We start from the raw sequence: 16,149 nt of genomic DNA, 5'->3' as shown, positions 1-16,149 counted from the left end.
GAGCAAGCTCGGCTAAAACCCTGGATGTGATTTTCATTACCAGAATACATGTATACTTTCTGTCTTTCAAAAACCAGAATATTTATGAGCAAGTAAACTATAAAAAAATGCAAAGGTTAAGAACTGGTAACTTCATTCATGTATCTTTTCACGCTACAATCATTTATGTCTAAAAAAAAAAGAAAAAAAAGAAAAAAAAAAAGAGAAATCAATTCAAAGTAGTTTGATCTCCTTGAGTACATGTTCATATTTTAATACAATCAGCTGATTAATTAAAAGATGTGAAAATGACCTTACAACTGTTAGGACTCAATGAACAACAACTGCACCATAAACAGCTTAAATATCTGTATTTCTTCTCCAAAATGTCCGACCATGCTAAAGATGGCAATACTAATGATGTGTTGTTGACATGATTGTCAGATTATGTTACAAAAGAAACGTCTTTCCTGATAAAGTTACTGTACCATATCTATTTTAACGAACAAACTTTCTTTGATGTTTTATTCTCTTTAAACGCAAGTGTGATAGTCAAGACTTTACATGAAGAGCATTTGGTCGAATGTAAGGTGCTGATTTTGTATGGAATATATCAGCTTGCAGAAAAAATATTGTGCCACTTGTTCCTGCTGTCAAAGATGTACTTGGGCAAGTGATAAACCTTTTACATTTTATTATAGGTACATCTTCCAAGGAATTAACCTTTAAAGATCAAACTGTTCTGATCACTGTATAAAATCAAGACTTAGAGTAACGCTTCATTTAGCAAAGCTCCTATCAAGTAAGACTCAGTCTTCATTCACAGGTTCTACAGAAACATACATGTAGGTTGTACAATCTGCTGCAGGATTGTACAGAAATCTCTTTATGGTTGTAGCACATGCTTTTGAAGGTTGTACTGAAAGCTGTCTCAAAAAATTTCTTTGTAGAAAAAGTGAAAAATCAAGAAATAAGTCTAGAAAACATCATACATTGGAAGAAAATATCGATGTGCACGTAGCTTATATCTATACATGTAAATAACACATACGCACAAACCAATTAATCATCATGAACATTGTAAAAAAACGATATCACAATATGAACTTACTGGAGTTTAAATTAAATTTCAGCACTTTACACAACTAGCCATTCGCAAACAATTACACTTTCTAATTTCACCATAGACCCAAATATTAATATATACATGAATATAAAGAACATTATAAGCAGAACATTTAAGAAAAAATATGAAAACTTTATCAAAGATCTGAAAAAATACCAGCAACCGTTAAAGCTGTCTGCAGGATGAAGGGTGTGGGGGGGAAGGATAAAATTGGTCCTTTTTTCTATGAGCTTCATGTAAGAACACACAGTGGTGCATATCATGAAATTAATTCAATTAGTAAACAAGTACAACATATTAAAGCGCCAAAAAATTTTGTTTGGTCCATCAACGCTATAAAATGATCTTATAGGAGAAGACAGCACCTTGTTATCGTTACACAGACACGATGTTACATGTAAGTAAAAGGCCAGTGGCAAAAATTGAACTCTCGAGTGGCACAGCCATCAGGCTTACAATGCTATGTCAGTTTCTGTCACGACAATAAGAACAAATCCTAGCCACAAGCATTATTTCCCTTTTATGCCGTTTACACACAGTAAAGAAATTTTCTGCAGTGTCATCACTGACGAGTTTCTTCAGTCTTACATGTAATCTTGCCTCCTAACAGCTGCCATGCTCCAAATAAGTGGCAGGGTACCAGGCTGAAAAAAATTCTTTTCTGATGGAGAGGAAGATTTTTTTTGGGGTACAAAAAAAGGGAGTAAACAGTGGCTCTACACAAGGTGCTTCTTTGTCCAACAGGAATGATTTGTTAATTAAGGTATTAGTTAGGGAGATATAAAACTCATCTTAAGAATTCTAAGAACTGTTTCTTTTTCAAAAACAGCTTCACAGGATATAATATACATGCTGAACCTGCAAGTCGGTTAAAGGAATTCTCATGATTCTTTAGAAGTTTCTTAACACTTTGTAACTGTTGGAATGTCATGTGTAAAACGTAGCTGACCTTTGTCCCCATTAAAAAGATCAAAAGGTCATATTGCATAGGTCAAGGTCATATGTGGCACATGAGAAAAACAGTTCATGCTCAGGCTGACAAGGACGATTTTTTTTTCATACAGCACTTCATAAGGATACCAAGACATTTAGCACTTTTTGCTTCATTTCCTAAACACGGGATCTCTCATCACGTTTCACATTCAAGCTGAACACTGATGGCTTGGTCACTTCAAATGTGTCCACTTCTCACTTTTTTCCTCTTTTGAACCATCAATGTTTTGTATGTGCAAATGAGTGGTCAGCACTAACTGACCACTTCAAAGGGAGGTAACTCCTCTTCATACATGTATGTACCCATGTCTGTCACAGAATATCCAAAACACAAAGGCAGATGCCATTGTTTTTCGTTTCCTTTCTTAAAACGAAAAAACAATATGTAAATTGCCTTAAACTAACACTGTATATGTCCTTCACTGAAGTCTTGAGCTTAAATTGTTCTAAGGCTGCATGGCAAAATGGATTATCAGGCTGGTTAACAACATATCCGAGAAGGAAGTTCATGAAAGTGGACAAATCCAAAAACTACACAGAGATCTAGCAAATCCAAGATGGCTGAACCAGTGTGTTAAAACACAAACTACTTGGTTGAACACCTGTGTTAACAAATCTAAGAATGCTAATATTACAGCAGATCTGGGAAATCCCAGTCGACTGAGCCAATGAGTTTACAAATTCACGATGGATGAATCGGTGTGTTAACAAATTCAAGATGGCTGAACCACAGTCTTCAAAAAAAAAATCCAAGATGGCTGAACCAGACATGTAACAAATCTAAGATGATAGCTGAAGTTGAGGAATCTTCAAATTGGAGATACATGTACATCAAGAGTGTTAGCAACTCCAACATGGCCAGCCAACACAGTAAACAACTCTAAACCGACTCAACTCTAAACCGACTGTTCATCTCGAAGGCCACCCTGTAGCTCTATAGGAATTCTTTGCAGGGTACAGTTCCACATTTTTGTTTCCATGGCAGATTTATGCAGTGCACTTTGTAACAGGTGAGAAATTGGCAGCATTTTTAATGCAGACATCACAGATGGCACGGAAATAGAGCAAAATAACTATTACAGGATGCCCAATCAAAGGCCATGATCTGTACACCAAAGATGACACTAGCCTCGAGTCTCAACAGAAGCTGCTGAAAACGTGACCAGTGAAGTGTTGTCCAGTATAAAAATATTTTTTTTTTTTATCTACACAGGTTATTTTTTGCAAACAAACACATCATGATGATTCCGGTGATGTATCTGAGGATGCAGAGGATGCAGAGGACGTTTCAGAATTCCCCGACAGTTTTTCTTTGCCATTCTCTACAATAACGCTGAGTTTTTTCGCACTGCGATGTGCCGTACAGTCTTTGCTGTTCCTCCGGGGAGGAGTTAAAGCTCCTATTGGTTGGTTTAGAGACATTTGATAGGCCACCGGGTCACCACAAAGGTCAGAGGTCAAGGCCATGCCATGTTCCAGATGAAGAAGCAAGGCTTCACATAAACAACTGATCTTGTCGAAAGATGGTCTGAAACAGACGAAACAAAAATCTATTATTACACCTCAGCTCAGTCAGCTTAAGTAACTGTACATCTGATTGATGTTTGACTGCCTACAGAAGTCTGTAATATTGGATATCTACACACCAAATAGACGTATTTCACATACAGCTAACTATACCCTCTAAATTGAGAGATATTATGAGCTGCCTGAAACCATTTTTTTTTTCAATGTACAGATTGTCAATATTTTCGTGCCAAAGCAAGGACTAAAAAAATTCATTCCACTGTTTCAAATTCTACACATGCACCTGCTAAGTCAGTAGGCTTTTTAAGTTTTTCTTTTTAAGAATTCTGTTTCTGTTTTTAGTAATGCCGGCATATGAAGGTAGGTGTAAAGAATTACTTATTACAAAGTTGGGACAGGGCATGCAAATTTATCAACAAAGTAAAAAATTCCATAAATTTAGTTTTTGTCAATGTCTTAGCATGAATGGCGTTCATCTACTTTTACATCTCGTTGTAGGTAGACAAAGCAGACCTACCTGTTTTCTGGGCACACCTGACTACACATGACCGCCAGCATAACAAAAGCATCGGGACAATCAGTACAGAACTTTTTGTAGAACACCTCCACGTTCAGACCGAAGTCAAGCGTGCGAGGCAGGTAATCTGGGTCAGCATGGACACGGCCAATAATCTGAGGGAAGGGAAGGGAGATAACTCAGGCACAGTCAAAATATATGCAAAATATATTTACGTCAAGAAAAAGTCCCTCAGTAAATACAAATATTAAGGAAATGATACCTTAAAAAAACGGCAAAAGATAAGTAAATCTACACGTCGTTATAAAGAGAGGGTAAATTTACACAACTCTGTTCAATAATTTACATGGCAACAGGATGACTTTACCCGCACTACACATATTTACATTTATTTGTAAATATACAAATAGTTGGATCCCAGTAATATATTCTTAATCCAAAATTTGTTTATTTATTTATTTATCTGATTGATGTTTTACACTGCACTCAAGAATATTTCATTTATACAACAGCAGCCAACATTATATTGAGAAGAAACTGAGCAGAGCCCGAAAAATCCCCCCAAAAATTCAATTTATGGCTCTAATTTTCACATTTAACACTATAAAGTGACATCAAATTCAACAATATAAAAGTGTCATCAATAAAAGAATAATTTCCTAACCTACCTGTAATTTGTGTTTAATTTTACACAGTCTGTTATTTTTTATGGTAAGTTAAACTTGATTAACAAATTCCTTTTTTTTTCACAATTTTTTTTTTCCCCCAGGAAAAGAAAAAAAAAATTTTTGTGACCTACTTCACACACTACAATTCCGTAGGAAAAGACATCGACTTTTTCATCATATTTTTGCCCTGTCATCATCTCTGGTGCCATCCAGTAGGGATTGCCAACCACCGTGTACCGTTTTTTACGGCCGAACCGCTTGGTGGGTGAGCTCCCCTTAGTGTTCATCCTTTCCAAAGAGCCGAGCCGTGGGTCCATCTTTTCATTAATGACGCGCGCTAAACCAAAATCTGCCACGACTACTGTCTTGTCCTGCAACAACAACATCTCACATGCGGATCAATATTAAATATCACAATTTCATTCCAATTTCTCAAAGATTCAGTCTAAACATTCATATCTTTTGACTTTGCCAGCTTTCAGCTTTTATTTATTTAACATTAACTGATGTTTAATGGCGTTAATTTGTGTTATTTTAATTCATGCATGACTGTCACCAATTGGAAGAAACTCTGTGCCTGGAGTAAATCACTGTTCTATGATGGGTGAAATAAAAAACATACCGACCTACATTTACACTGGATCACCACCAGAAAAGCTGAATAAATGATTGAAAATACACTCTCCAAGTTCATTAATACAATAGCCCTTTTGAGGTAACTGACAATTTTTCTTTTATTATACTTGAATTACTGGGATAAACCAACACCCTTTGGCAAGTAACCAGTGATTTTATCCATGTTCACACACAGGTACATTTACATCCATGTTTCAATACCACACTATTTCTACCTTTAACTCCACTTATCACTGAAATACTGCCCATGTGGAATAAATACCTGGTCATTTCTTCCTCTAACATCAATTCTGAAACACAGAGCTCTGTTTTCACAGAATCAAACAGCAACTTTATACCTACCTCTCGAACAAGACAGTTCTGCGAATTTAAGTCCCTGTGGATAATACCCATAGAATGTAAATAAGCCTGTGAGGGACAGAACAAAAATAAACCCAGTCAATTACAGTACAATTAGCATGTTGAGAAAAATGCCAAATTCATTCTAATCTACATGTATGGTTTGATTTTTAGCTTCAGTGATGTGACAATGACAATGTGGAAACTGATAATTCATGTGGGATTTCTTTTCAAAGCTAGCGACACCAGAGTTTTCAGACAATCATTTTCCTTTTCAACAAAACGACTGAATCAATGCAATAAAAAATCCTATAAAAATTTGGGGTGGTTTATGCATGAAAATTAAATACTAGATAGAGAAACGAAAGTTATAAAGAAAAGTAGCCTTTGAACAGAACAGGTCTGAATATTAGTAGCAATTCTATCCATGACTGGTAGCTTTATAAGTGGAAAGAAAGATGCAACATATGAAAAATACTGGTGCAGCACCACATGGAAAATTCTGGTGCAGCACAACATGAAAAATTCTGGTGCAACACCGTATGAAAATTCCAGTGCAGCACCATGTGAAAAATGCTGGTGCAGCAGACCATCTGTTCTACTCACCATTCCAGCTGATATGTCTTTGGCAAATCCCACTTTGTCTATCAAGGACAGAGGCTTGCTCATGTCCTGTAGTAAATCTTTTAAGGTTCCTCCAGAGATAAACTCTAAAAATAAATAAATAAACAAGCGGTAATCTCCACCATCAGGTGAATGTACTAATTCCCTTGCTGCAGGCAAAATGACAGTACCCTGCATTTCTGTCTAACGATGATGAAGAATCATTTCAAAAATTCCTTGGCACACATCCCCATAGATTGGTCCTTAACCCAGGGTCAAATTTGCAGAAAATGTCTTCCCAATCCCTACAAAGCTTTCTGTAAAGTTGCTAACAGAGTTTTAAACACTTTCATAATCACATCAGGGGAAATAACTGTACACCACCGTTCGTACAGAAAACTCATATTCAAAAGAAATCTTATTTTCAAATTCGTTCAGAAAAATTTGAATGATGATTTTTCAGATATTTGTGAATTATAAATCTTCAAAATTTTCAACTGCTAAAGCAGTATTCTTGAGTGGAATTTATATGTACAATTATTATGAAAATGATGCTAAAAATGATCTGTTTGTGTCATTAAAGATGCAAGATTCACAAAACTGCGCTAATTATTTCTCTACACCCCTTGGTTTTCTCAGAATGTTTCCAAATACTGGTATCACTGGTGGTTAGAAAAGTTAAAGGATTAGGGTAAGCCTACTACACATTGCTTTTTCTGTTCCCGCCTTTCCCCACCATTTCATACCATCACCCACTCACTCATTCTGCGCTTTGAACATGTGTATCATGAGGTTCCAACTTCTGGAGAGGATAGAAAGGGGTCAGTAATGGACCGTCTCCCACTAACCTATCTCTTCCATTGGCTGGGATATTTTATGGTGGCAATACTCACACTTGCTTTTCTTATTATTCCACTGTTTATGTACTTTGTGTTGATTTAACTTGCTAATGTATATCTATATATATATTGTGTTCAAAATCTTGTTGCAAGTGGTTTACACAATCCAAATTACCATGTTTTCCAACGCATATGCAATGTAATACATTGTTTCAAATTTGTTTGTGTACCTCAGGGTACATCAACCCAGTGTTGACTGAAACTACGCATTGTATTTTACCCTCTTCAAGAAAAGCCATTATTATTATTATTATTATAATATTCATGAACACAGTCTGGATAAAACAGGACAAACCATTGTATTTTGTCACATACATATTAATTTCCAAGAAACACAGACAAGCCAGTGACAGTTTGAACCAGTAGCTACGGTGACACACCACTCCTACCAAAGATTTTTTTTTTTTTGCTAAAGCATATAATATGCCAATAACAAATCACGACAAGCCTTCACGACATTAACTGGGGATATTTAATGAATCAGGTATCAGATTGTCTTACCTGTGACGAGGTTAAGTTTCTTGTCTTTGTACAGCACCCCCATGAACTTGAGAGCATTAGGATGATCCAGGTTCCGTAACACAGACACCTGAGATGGAAAACACAAGGTAAATAACACCGTACATAGGTGTAGGGGGTTCTAGCAAACAGGCACCTGAGATGGTAAACAAAAGGTAAATAACACCGTACATAGGTGTAGGGGGTTCTAGCAAACAGACACCTGAGAGGGCAAACACAAGGTAAATAACACTGTACATAGGTGTAGGGGGTTCTGGCAATCAGGCACTTGAGATGGTAAACACAAGATAAATAACACTGTACACAGGTATAGGGGTTCTAGCAAACAGGCACCTGGGATGGAAAACACAAGATAAATAACACTGTACATAGGTGTAGGGGGTTCTGGCAATCAGGCACCTGAGATGGCAAACACAGGATAAATAACACTGTACATGGGTGTAGGGGGTTCTAGCAAACAGACACCTGAGATGGCAAACACAAGATAAATAACACTGTACATAGGTGTAGGGGGTTCTGGCAATCAGGCACCTGAGATGGCAAACACAAGATAAATAACACTGTACATAGGTGTAGGGGGTTCTAGCAAAAAGACACCTGAGATGGTAAACACAAGATAAACAACACTGTACATAGGTGTAGGGGGTTCTAGCAAACAGACACCGGAGATGGCAAACACAAGATAAACAACACTGTACATAGGTGTAGGGGGTTCTAGCAAACAGGTGGGGTGGAAAGGGTTGGAAATTAGTGGAAAAGACAGTTGCAGAGGAAGGCGTTTTGATATAATGGCTGAAGTACATTTTATACTACATTTCAGGTTTCGTACAAATTTCTTCAGGACATTTTTCTGACATTTTTCAGGACAACCAAGGACGAGTATGCTGCTATTAACACAGCAGCTTTCAGTACAATTTTGTGCACCAATTTATCCTGACCAATGGTACCTAGAATATTCCGATTATCATTTTTTTTTTCTGGAGTTTTCAGGAGGGATGGCATGGATTTAAGCACTTTAAAGGAATTTTTAATCCCAGAAAAAAAATCCAGGATTTTTCAGGATAACCAGGAGGTGAATGAACTATGTTGATTAATATATATTGTTTTTTTGTGTGTGAAGGCCTTGGGGAAGAATAAATTCAGTAAAAATTGAATGAATTACCTTAGATAAGTAACAATATTACATAGTTTGAACTATTACGTGACTGTCTAGGCTTTACAGAATATCATATATACAAGGTTTGTTTACGTGACTTGAACAATTACACAAATACATACAACAATTGCATGTACATATATAGCTTTCCTACTTCAAAGTTTGCAAAACTGAGGTTGTTCCAGAGCCTTATTAAAATATGTATTGAACTACATGTATGTGTATCAAAGGCCTTAACCTTCAACCTCTTGTTTGGTAACATGCCAAATTTATCAACAAATCGAAAATGCACATATTTCCTAGCAATTAACCTTGGTTTTCTGAAATGACTGAATATTAACCTTCATCTGAATAATACTTTACAATCTTAGAAAGGAATCCAAAATCAACACAGGTTGTCTTAGAGTGGTAATTTTTAATCATTAATAACATTTTTCTGCATATTACAGAAACTGCCACACTCCACCATGATCAATTTTCTGCTTGTACTTTTCATTGTTTTCAGTTCTTACCTCTTTGAGAAAGCTTTTCTGGGCATCTTCATCAAATCTGTACAACTCCTTGAGCACCATGACTTCTCCAGTCAACCTATGGGTCACCTGAAATAAAACAAACCATAAGCTATTAACATTTACATGCTTTGTTGATATACTTTTTCAAATTTTTGTGTGTACATGAAAGCTGTGGAATACATTCCCCATACATAATGCATACAACAACGGGACGTTGTCTGGCGTTTACATATAGGTAGCTAGCAACACAATACTTACAAACTAAGGTAATCAATAATAAACAGGGTCATTCCTTATTAATTGCATTATATTATATTATATACAGTATAATATTATAGTATATTATATTATTGTGTACTAATTTCAGTATGTTCAGTTGTTGGTTGCTTGGTCAAATGTCTGACATGCTATCTTTTAGCACTGACCATTTTTATTAACAATAACAATGCACCTGGGTGCATGACTGACGTCTTCTGCATGGTCTTGCAAATTTACATTCGTTACCTTTACGGCCTGCCCGAAAAATCCCTTGCCCAGGACTTCCCCAGAGACTAGATCCCGTGCCCGGAACACCCGGTGGTCATGTGACTGACTGCGGAAGGACTGGGTGCGGCTCAGATCAATGCTCTTTGCTCTGCTAGGGGGTGCTGGTGACGGAGATTTGCTGCGCCTTCGTGTAGGGCTGTAACTGTGGACAGAGAAATATTATTCATTTATTATTCACAAGAACATAACCCATGAGAGGTGTTGGTGCCATTCAAAACACCAGATAAAAGTTGTTCCCAAAACCATTTTAAATTTATTTTGGGGGAAATTCCTGCTGCGCCTTGAAAAGGATTGAAAGTGGGGCAAGATAGGGTGGCAATTTCGGACCACATCTAAAGTATTGTGACTTCACATCATTTTCTTAATAATAATTTTGCTTAGTATGTGTCTGTGGAACATTTCAAGAAAAAAAAAACAAATTCTGTGAAACCATCTCTGATGGTCAGGTTACATTGCTTAAATATAAAAACACAATGTCAAGATGCATATTCCTGTCAAAAAACAAGAATATTTCTTTCAATGAAAAAGTCAACATTTTTTCTGAAAAACAAAAAATTACTAAGAAAAGTTTTATGCGAGTTTGGTCTAAGTGAACCCTGAGAAAAAAAAAAAAAAGAACAGAGTGTGGCATATATCAAGAGCATATACTTGTACACACCAACAAGAAGAGAACAAAAGATCCAGGTGAAGAGACTTGGCTATATAATTTCCCATGATCATCTGCTGTTTGCAAATCCTGTCATCGTAACTGACATCAAGGCAAAGTGTTCTGGAAATCCACACCATGAAAAAACAGCATCAGTGTTCATTGACACCAGCGTTCATTCACCTAACTCATGTCAATCTTGTCCTATTTAACACAAGATGCCCACAGTTGCTGTTCTCCATCCAAAGAGAAATCTCCTTTCAAATCAGGCATGGTTTTTTTTTTTCAATCAACACAATTTCAGGAGCCAATCATATTTAGCAGGACCTCTACAGCATGATAACTTTCTTTATCTGCAGGTTCCCCCATTTTGCAGAATTAAAATAAAATGAAAATAAAAAATATAAATCTCCAAATGCAGACATGATTGGAAGAATGCTCTGTCAATCACCTGTCCTTGTCATCCAAGTTCACATCACGCGTCACTCAAAAGTACATTTCACCCACACCTGTGTCTTTTAATTTGCAGGTGTCCGGTATAACACACAGGTGTTGATATCCCACACATCCTGTGACCCATTGGTAATTAAGAAGATGTTTAGTCTTTGAATCATAAAGCCTGATTTAATGCAAGCACGATTAATTCTGAGATGAATGATCACAAGACCATGAAACAGCCCACAAGGAAGAAACTAGATCTTCCTTCCTCATAGTCATGTAATCCTGAACAAATCTGTGATAAGACAAGGCAAACGAACTATGCCGTTTAAAACACCACTTCGCAACTTCCTGTTTGAGTGCTGCACTTTGGGCTTGGACATACGCACAAGAATTCTGTTCTAAAACAGCGTTATGTGTTTTATCCTATCCTCAGCATGATAGAAATGCACCACCAGAATCCATACCTGGGGGGAAAAAACACACGCTTCAGCACTGGGAATACAAAATAATTCCCATAGCAACGTTGTGCCTCCAAGCCGATCGCTTAGCATCTGTGCGAGTTTGCAATCTTTGATCAATATGCACCCTACAAAGTCAGCATGACACAACTTAGTGTGAATCCAGTAAGTTGTCTGGAAGCAAAGTTACACACATCGACGTACACACGAGCACCTGGCGTGTCGGCCATCAGAAGACAAATGTCAATAATTCATACCTAAATCGTGCATTAAATGCGCATGTGGGTTATGACAACGCGTAAGGATTAAGCGGCATATCCTGGAATGGACTAGCACGTGTCATGGTTGCGTAGATATCTGCCAGTTTTCACAGTGGTCCAAATGTGGGTAGAGCCTTTCTAGAAATTAACTCCATATAATATGTACATGTACAATGACACACATGTACTTGTATTATGGACAGCTGTCCATATCACAGGGTTCTACTATATGTAGAACCAGTCCATCTGTGCATAGAACAGATTACCAAATGTTCCGCAGGCCGATATGCTCCGAGCAACACGGCACCGACCTAGCAGTAAGGGCAGACAGAATGTGGCAGCCCTGTCTCCTATTGCCAAACGTGCTGTACTGCAAACCACATAATTGTACTTTTGCCAAAATGACACAGCAAACAGAACAAGCCATCAGGCCAGCAGTATGATGAAGGCCAGAGCTGTCATTATGGACAAAGCTTGCAAGTATGGACTTGAAAAAACCATTCATCATTCACCAAGACCTTTTTGTTTAGATGAGGAAACTACATATTACAAGGGCTCGTGGGATTATATAATGAGATTTCTCCTTTTATTGGTGTTTCATACTGTCACAGCCGAAAAGTCCTAGCAACCCAAACACATTGAACTTTCTAGCACATGCTTCCAATATATATATACATATATAGATGTTTTAGTAGTTACTATAACTTACCATGTTTGAATTTCATTCTTTTTTTTAAATTCAATTATTTTGTTTTTTTTTTTACATACCAAATGTCATCAAAAGAATATTACAGTAATGTATACTGAGCTTTTAGTAGTGGACATGTCATGTAAAACAAGAATTTTCAGGAACTTGCTAGATCCTTACAGTCAAATACAGGTATGTTTTCATTATGATCAATCAGTCTGACCAAAAGCTAATATTACAATATGTTCACAAAAATACACACACACATATATATATATATATGTACACACAATTTATACACTTTTTAATATTATAGAATCAGAACTTTATACGTCTTTTTTTCAAACTTAATATTGACCATTGGGGGGGAAAGTGTGTGTGGGTGTGGGTGTGCTTGTGGGAGGAAGTGGGAACACAGGTATTTCAAATAAACAAACCTTTCATTTGTTTAAAATAATGTTGTGTGTTTGTGGCATTATAGAATAACAATCAAAAATAAATTTAAAAAAGTAGAAATATAAAAGGCTCCATTCAGCTTGTTTGCAATGATTTCTTTCACATGTAATTGGACTATAATCACAAACAGCTCAAAGAAATGAAAATGCCACAAAAAAAAAATATAAAAAATATGGAAATCGAAAAAGCAATAACTTGCAATCAAAACAATTAGAATGCAGTTGCTGTTTTATGAACAAATGCAATGATCATCTTGAAAATCTCCATCACTTGAGAAAAAAGAGAAGTACAATATAATGCTTGTCATCATCATGGATGTCCAATTTGTAAGCTATCAATCATTCACCATAAAAAAAAAGGATTGGTATTTATGGTAAAAGAACACGAGAAAGACCATACAAAAAACTTGTGGAAATTGCTAAAACTAAAGTAAAGTTTTGTTCACATAAGTTATACAGTATGAGCAATGTTTAGCAGTTTCAGAGCTTTCAAATTTTCATGTGCGAAATACGTTGATGATATGCACAACATAATTGCAGACACACTAGGAGGATTTTTGCTATGAGCATTGTCAGTAGGTTATGTCATGTGACCTAATAAACCATGTGACACAAACAAAATATCACGAGTCAACACAATTCCGCCTTGTTTGATCGGTGAGCTCTATCGTCTCGATCGCCGAAATTCGCTGGAGTGGAGACACTAAGCGGACAGAGTGAAATATCTGGCGTATTTCTTTGCTACTATCTGACATGTTTGATGCAAGCGAATTTCTGGGTGGATAAGATCGCCAGCAAAATACGCCATGGCTGGCGTGGACACGCTAGACAGATTTTCAGAAATTCACAAAATACGCCTGTACGAGCGTAAAAATCCATCTAGTGTGTCCCCGGCCTTATAGATGTATGGATACATGTACATGCATGATGCCTGGATCAGTTACATGTTACAGCAGGGCCAGAGCTACAACTGGGTTGACTACTGAGCCTGTATAATATGTGTATGTAGCTACATGTGGCAAATACAGGATGTATAAACCTAAGTGTTCACAGCACATTAATAATTAGTAATGTTTTATAGATTTTAGTAATCTGACACCCGTTCTCATCATAAACAGATAGTCCCAAAAGTACTTCAGTAACTGTACACTTGTTGTAGGCACTGAGGCTTCAGAACTTAGTACTAGCCACACTTTTAATAGCAAGAGCAAGGGATATTGATTTGAATCTGTCCATCCGTCTGTCACGTTTTTGTGCAATTACTGCACCACAGATCGTCAAATCTGAATAAAACATTTTGTGCATTTCCATTTTGTGCAACCTAAGATATCAGAGAGGGCCTGTACTTATCAAGCAACTTAAGACTTCAGTCTAAAATCTCAGAACAGGAAAATATGCCAACCATTGTGGTAAGTACATTGTTCTGCATTAAAGAATCAGTGTACACTTTCTAGAGCAAAGTATTTTATTTGTAGCTGTTTGAATTTTTGACATAAGTCTAAATACCTCTGACGGGACCTGATATACACACAGAAATTCTCTGACATCAGTGAAATTGCTCATGACACAAAATTACATTCAAGAAAGGCTAATACTTTTATTTATCTAGCCTTTGTTGTTGATATAAGCACTGTACATGTGTATGTTGGAGAGTTCAAATTTTACAGCAAGCTGCTGCGGGCTTCCCAATTCTAAAATTTAAAATCTCTCGATGAGCTGTTGAACTATAAGTGGCCCAATAAAAGCAGCTACAGATTTGAACAATAATCACTTATTTGTGTGCAGAAACAGATGAAATACCATGTGAATATTCTTAAAACTCAATGCAAAAGGCATTTTGCATGAAAATTTGCGGAAGCGAATTCTACTATTAACCGTGTCCCTAACAGAAATGTGTACTTACTCTCTAGCTTTAAGGGTTGATTTTTCCCGGCGACACACCTTCACCCCGCCAATCTCTGTGACTAGAGGCGGAGATGGAGGCGTGTCCAGTCCGAAGCGGTCGCGGACTGGGGTCTGTTTGCGGATAGGTTCAGGATCGCGTTCCACTGTCAGCTGTAATGCTTCCCCGGCATTCTTTAACAAGGAGTCAATCTATAAAGTACATGGGACAGAAGACTTAGAATGACAGATTCAAATGCATGGCGTACAATCTTCATTTATTAATTTAAAAGGAAAGTAAAATTGATATACCCTCAATGACCATAAATTTTGTCCTTGACTAACTTGCCCATTTTTCCTGATTCCATTAAAGAGTTCTACTGACTTTAGAAAGGTGTTTCGAGGTCTGCTTGGAACATAGGATGATATTCTACTGGAAAATTGTAAGTTTCACCACCAAAAACAATATTTGTGACATTTATCTGCCTCTAAAAATATACTTTTGACGTAATCAATTACACATCACTGAAAACTTCCCTTTTTTTATTTTAAATTTTTTTTTTACACATGTTGAACAAAAAGAAAATGCATTTATCAGTAAAAATTAGAATTCTATTATAGGCTTTATGAACATATATATATATATATATGTTCATAAAGCCTATAATAGAATAGGCTATAATAGGCCCTATATATATATATATATATATATATATATATATATATATATATATATATATAGGGGTTCAATGACATCAGCAGAACCTTTGTACCATTACATACTACCATGAACAAAATTCTTGTGAAACGCAATATAAGGTACTGCCATGATCAACACAAGTCGTGAATAAAGCTTACCTGAGAATTCAAATTTTTACTAATGTATTCAATTCCATTCAAGAAAGTTAGAAAAAAATACAGGAAAGTATTTTCGTTCACTGATGTGCAATACACATGAAAACAGTCTAAAACCTCTGACCAAGGATGAATGTCTTTGAACTGGCCAGTGTGCAAAACTGAACAGATTAGAGGCCCACAGAGCTACATACACATTTAACAGTTCAATGGTGAATCATTTGCACCCATACATAAATAAGACTAATAATAAAATCAGGAAAATGGCTACATCCTTTAATGACCAGGATTTCTTGTTTATACTAGTGCAGCACCTGCTTCTGACATTCTTATAGCACTAGGTTTGCAACACAAATTTTTGAATACTTTAGACTGAACTTCCCTGGGCCCTTTGCAACAGACCTTTCTGAACTGTCAATCAAGAACACCCAACTGACCAATCACA

At 36.6% G+C, this 16,149-nt stretch overlaps 1 protein-coding gene across 2 annotated transcripts in view; it reads right to left on the bottom strand.

Moving 5' to 3' along the window:
• Window positions 1-231: 231 nt before the first annotated feature.
• Window positions 232-16,149, bottom strand: part of LOC135476415 (LIM domain kinase 1-like) — a 47,562-nt gene continuing 31,644 nt past the window's right edge. For both annotated transcript variants that reach the window (XM_064756433.1, XM_064756434.1), the window contains 9 exons: window positions 14,872-15,062; window positions 9,979-10,162; window positions 9,475-9,561; window positions 7,789-7,876; window positions 6,392-6,495; window positions 5,789-5,854; window positions 4,942-5,181; window positions 4,143-4,297; window positions 232-3,626 (listed from right to left, as the gene is read on the bottom strand). In XM_064756433.1, coding sequence (XP_064612503.1) covers window positions 3,335-3,626; window positions 4,143-4,297; window positions 4,942-5,181; window positions 5,789-5,854; window positions 6,392-6,495; window positions 7,789-7,876; window positions 9,475-9,561; window positions 9,979-10,162; window positions 14,872-15,062 — 1,407 coding nt within the window. In that variant the 3' untranslated portion in view covers window positions 232-3,334. The remainder of the gene's footprint in view (window positions 3,627-4,142; window positions 4,298-4,941; window positions 5,182-5,788; window positions 5,855-6,391; window positions 6,496-7,788; window positions 7,877-9,474; window positions 9,562-9,978; window positions 10,163-14,871; window positions 15,063-16,149) is intronic.

Source organism: Liolophura sinensis, chromosome 10, assembly GCF_032854445.1.
Source record: "Liolophura sinensis isolate JHLJ2023 chromosome 10, CUHK_Ljap_v2, whole genome shotgun sequence".
In the NCBI taxonomy this organism is placed as follows: domain Eukaryota; kingdom Metazoa; phylum Mollusca; class Polyplacophora; order Chitonida; family Chitonidae; genus Liolophura; species Liolophura sinensis.
Note: the sequence above shows the minus strand (reverse complement) of the source record. Positions and strands in the feature narration are given on the sequence as shown.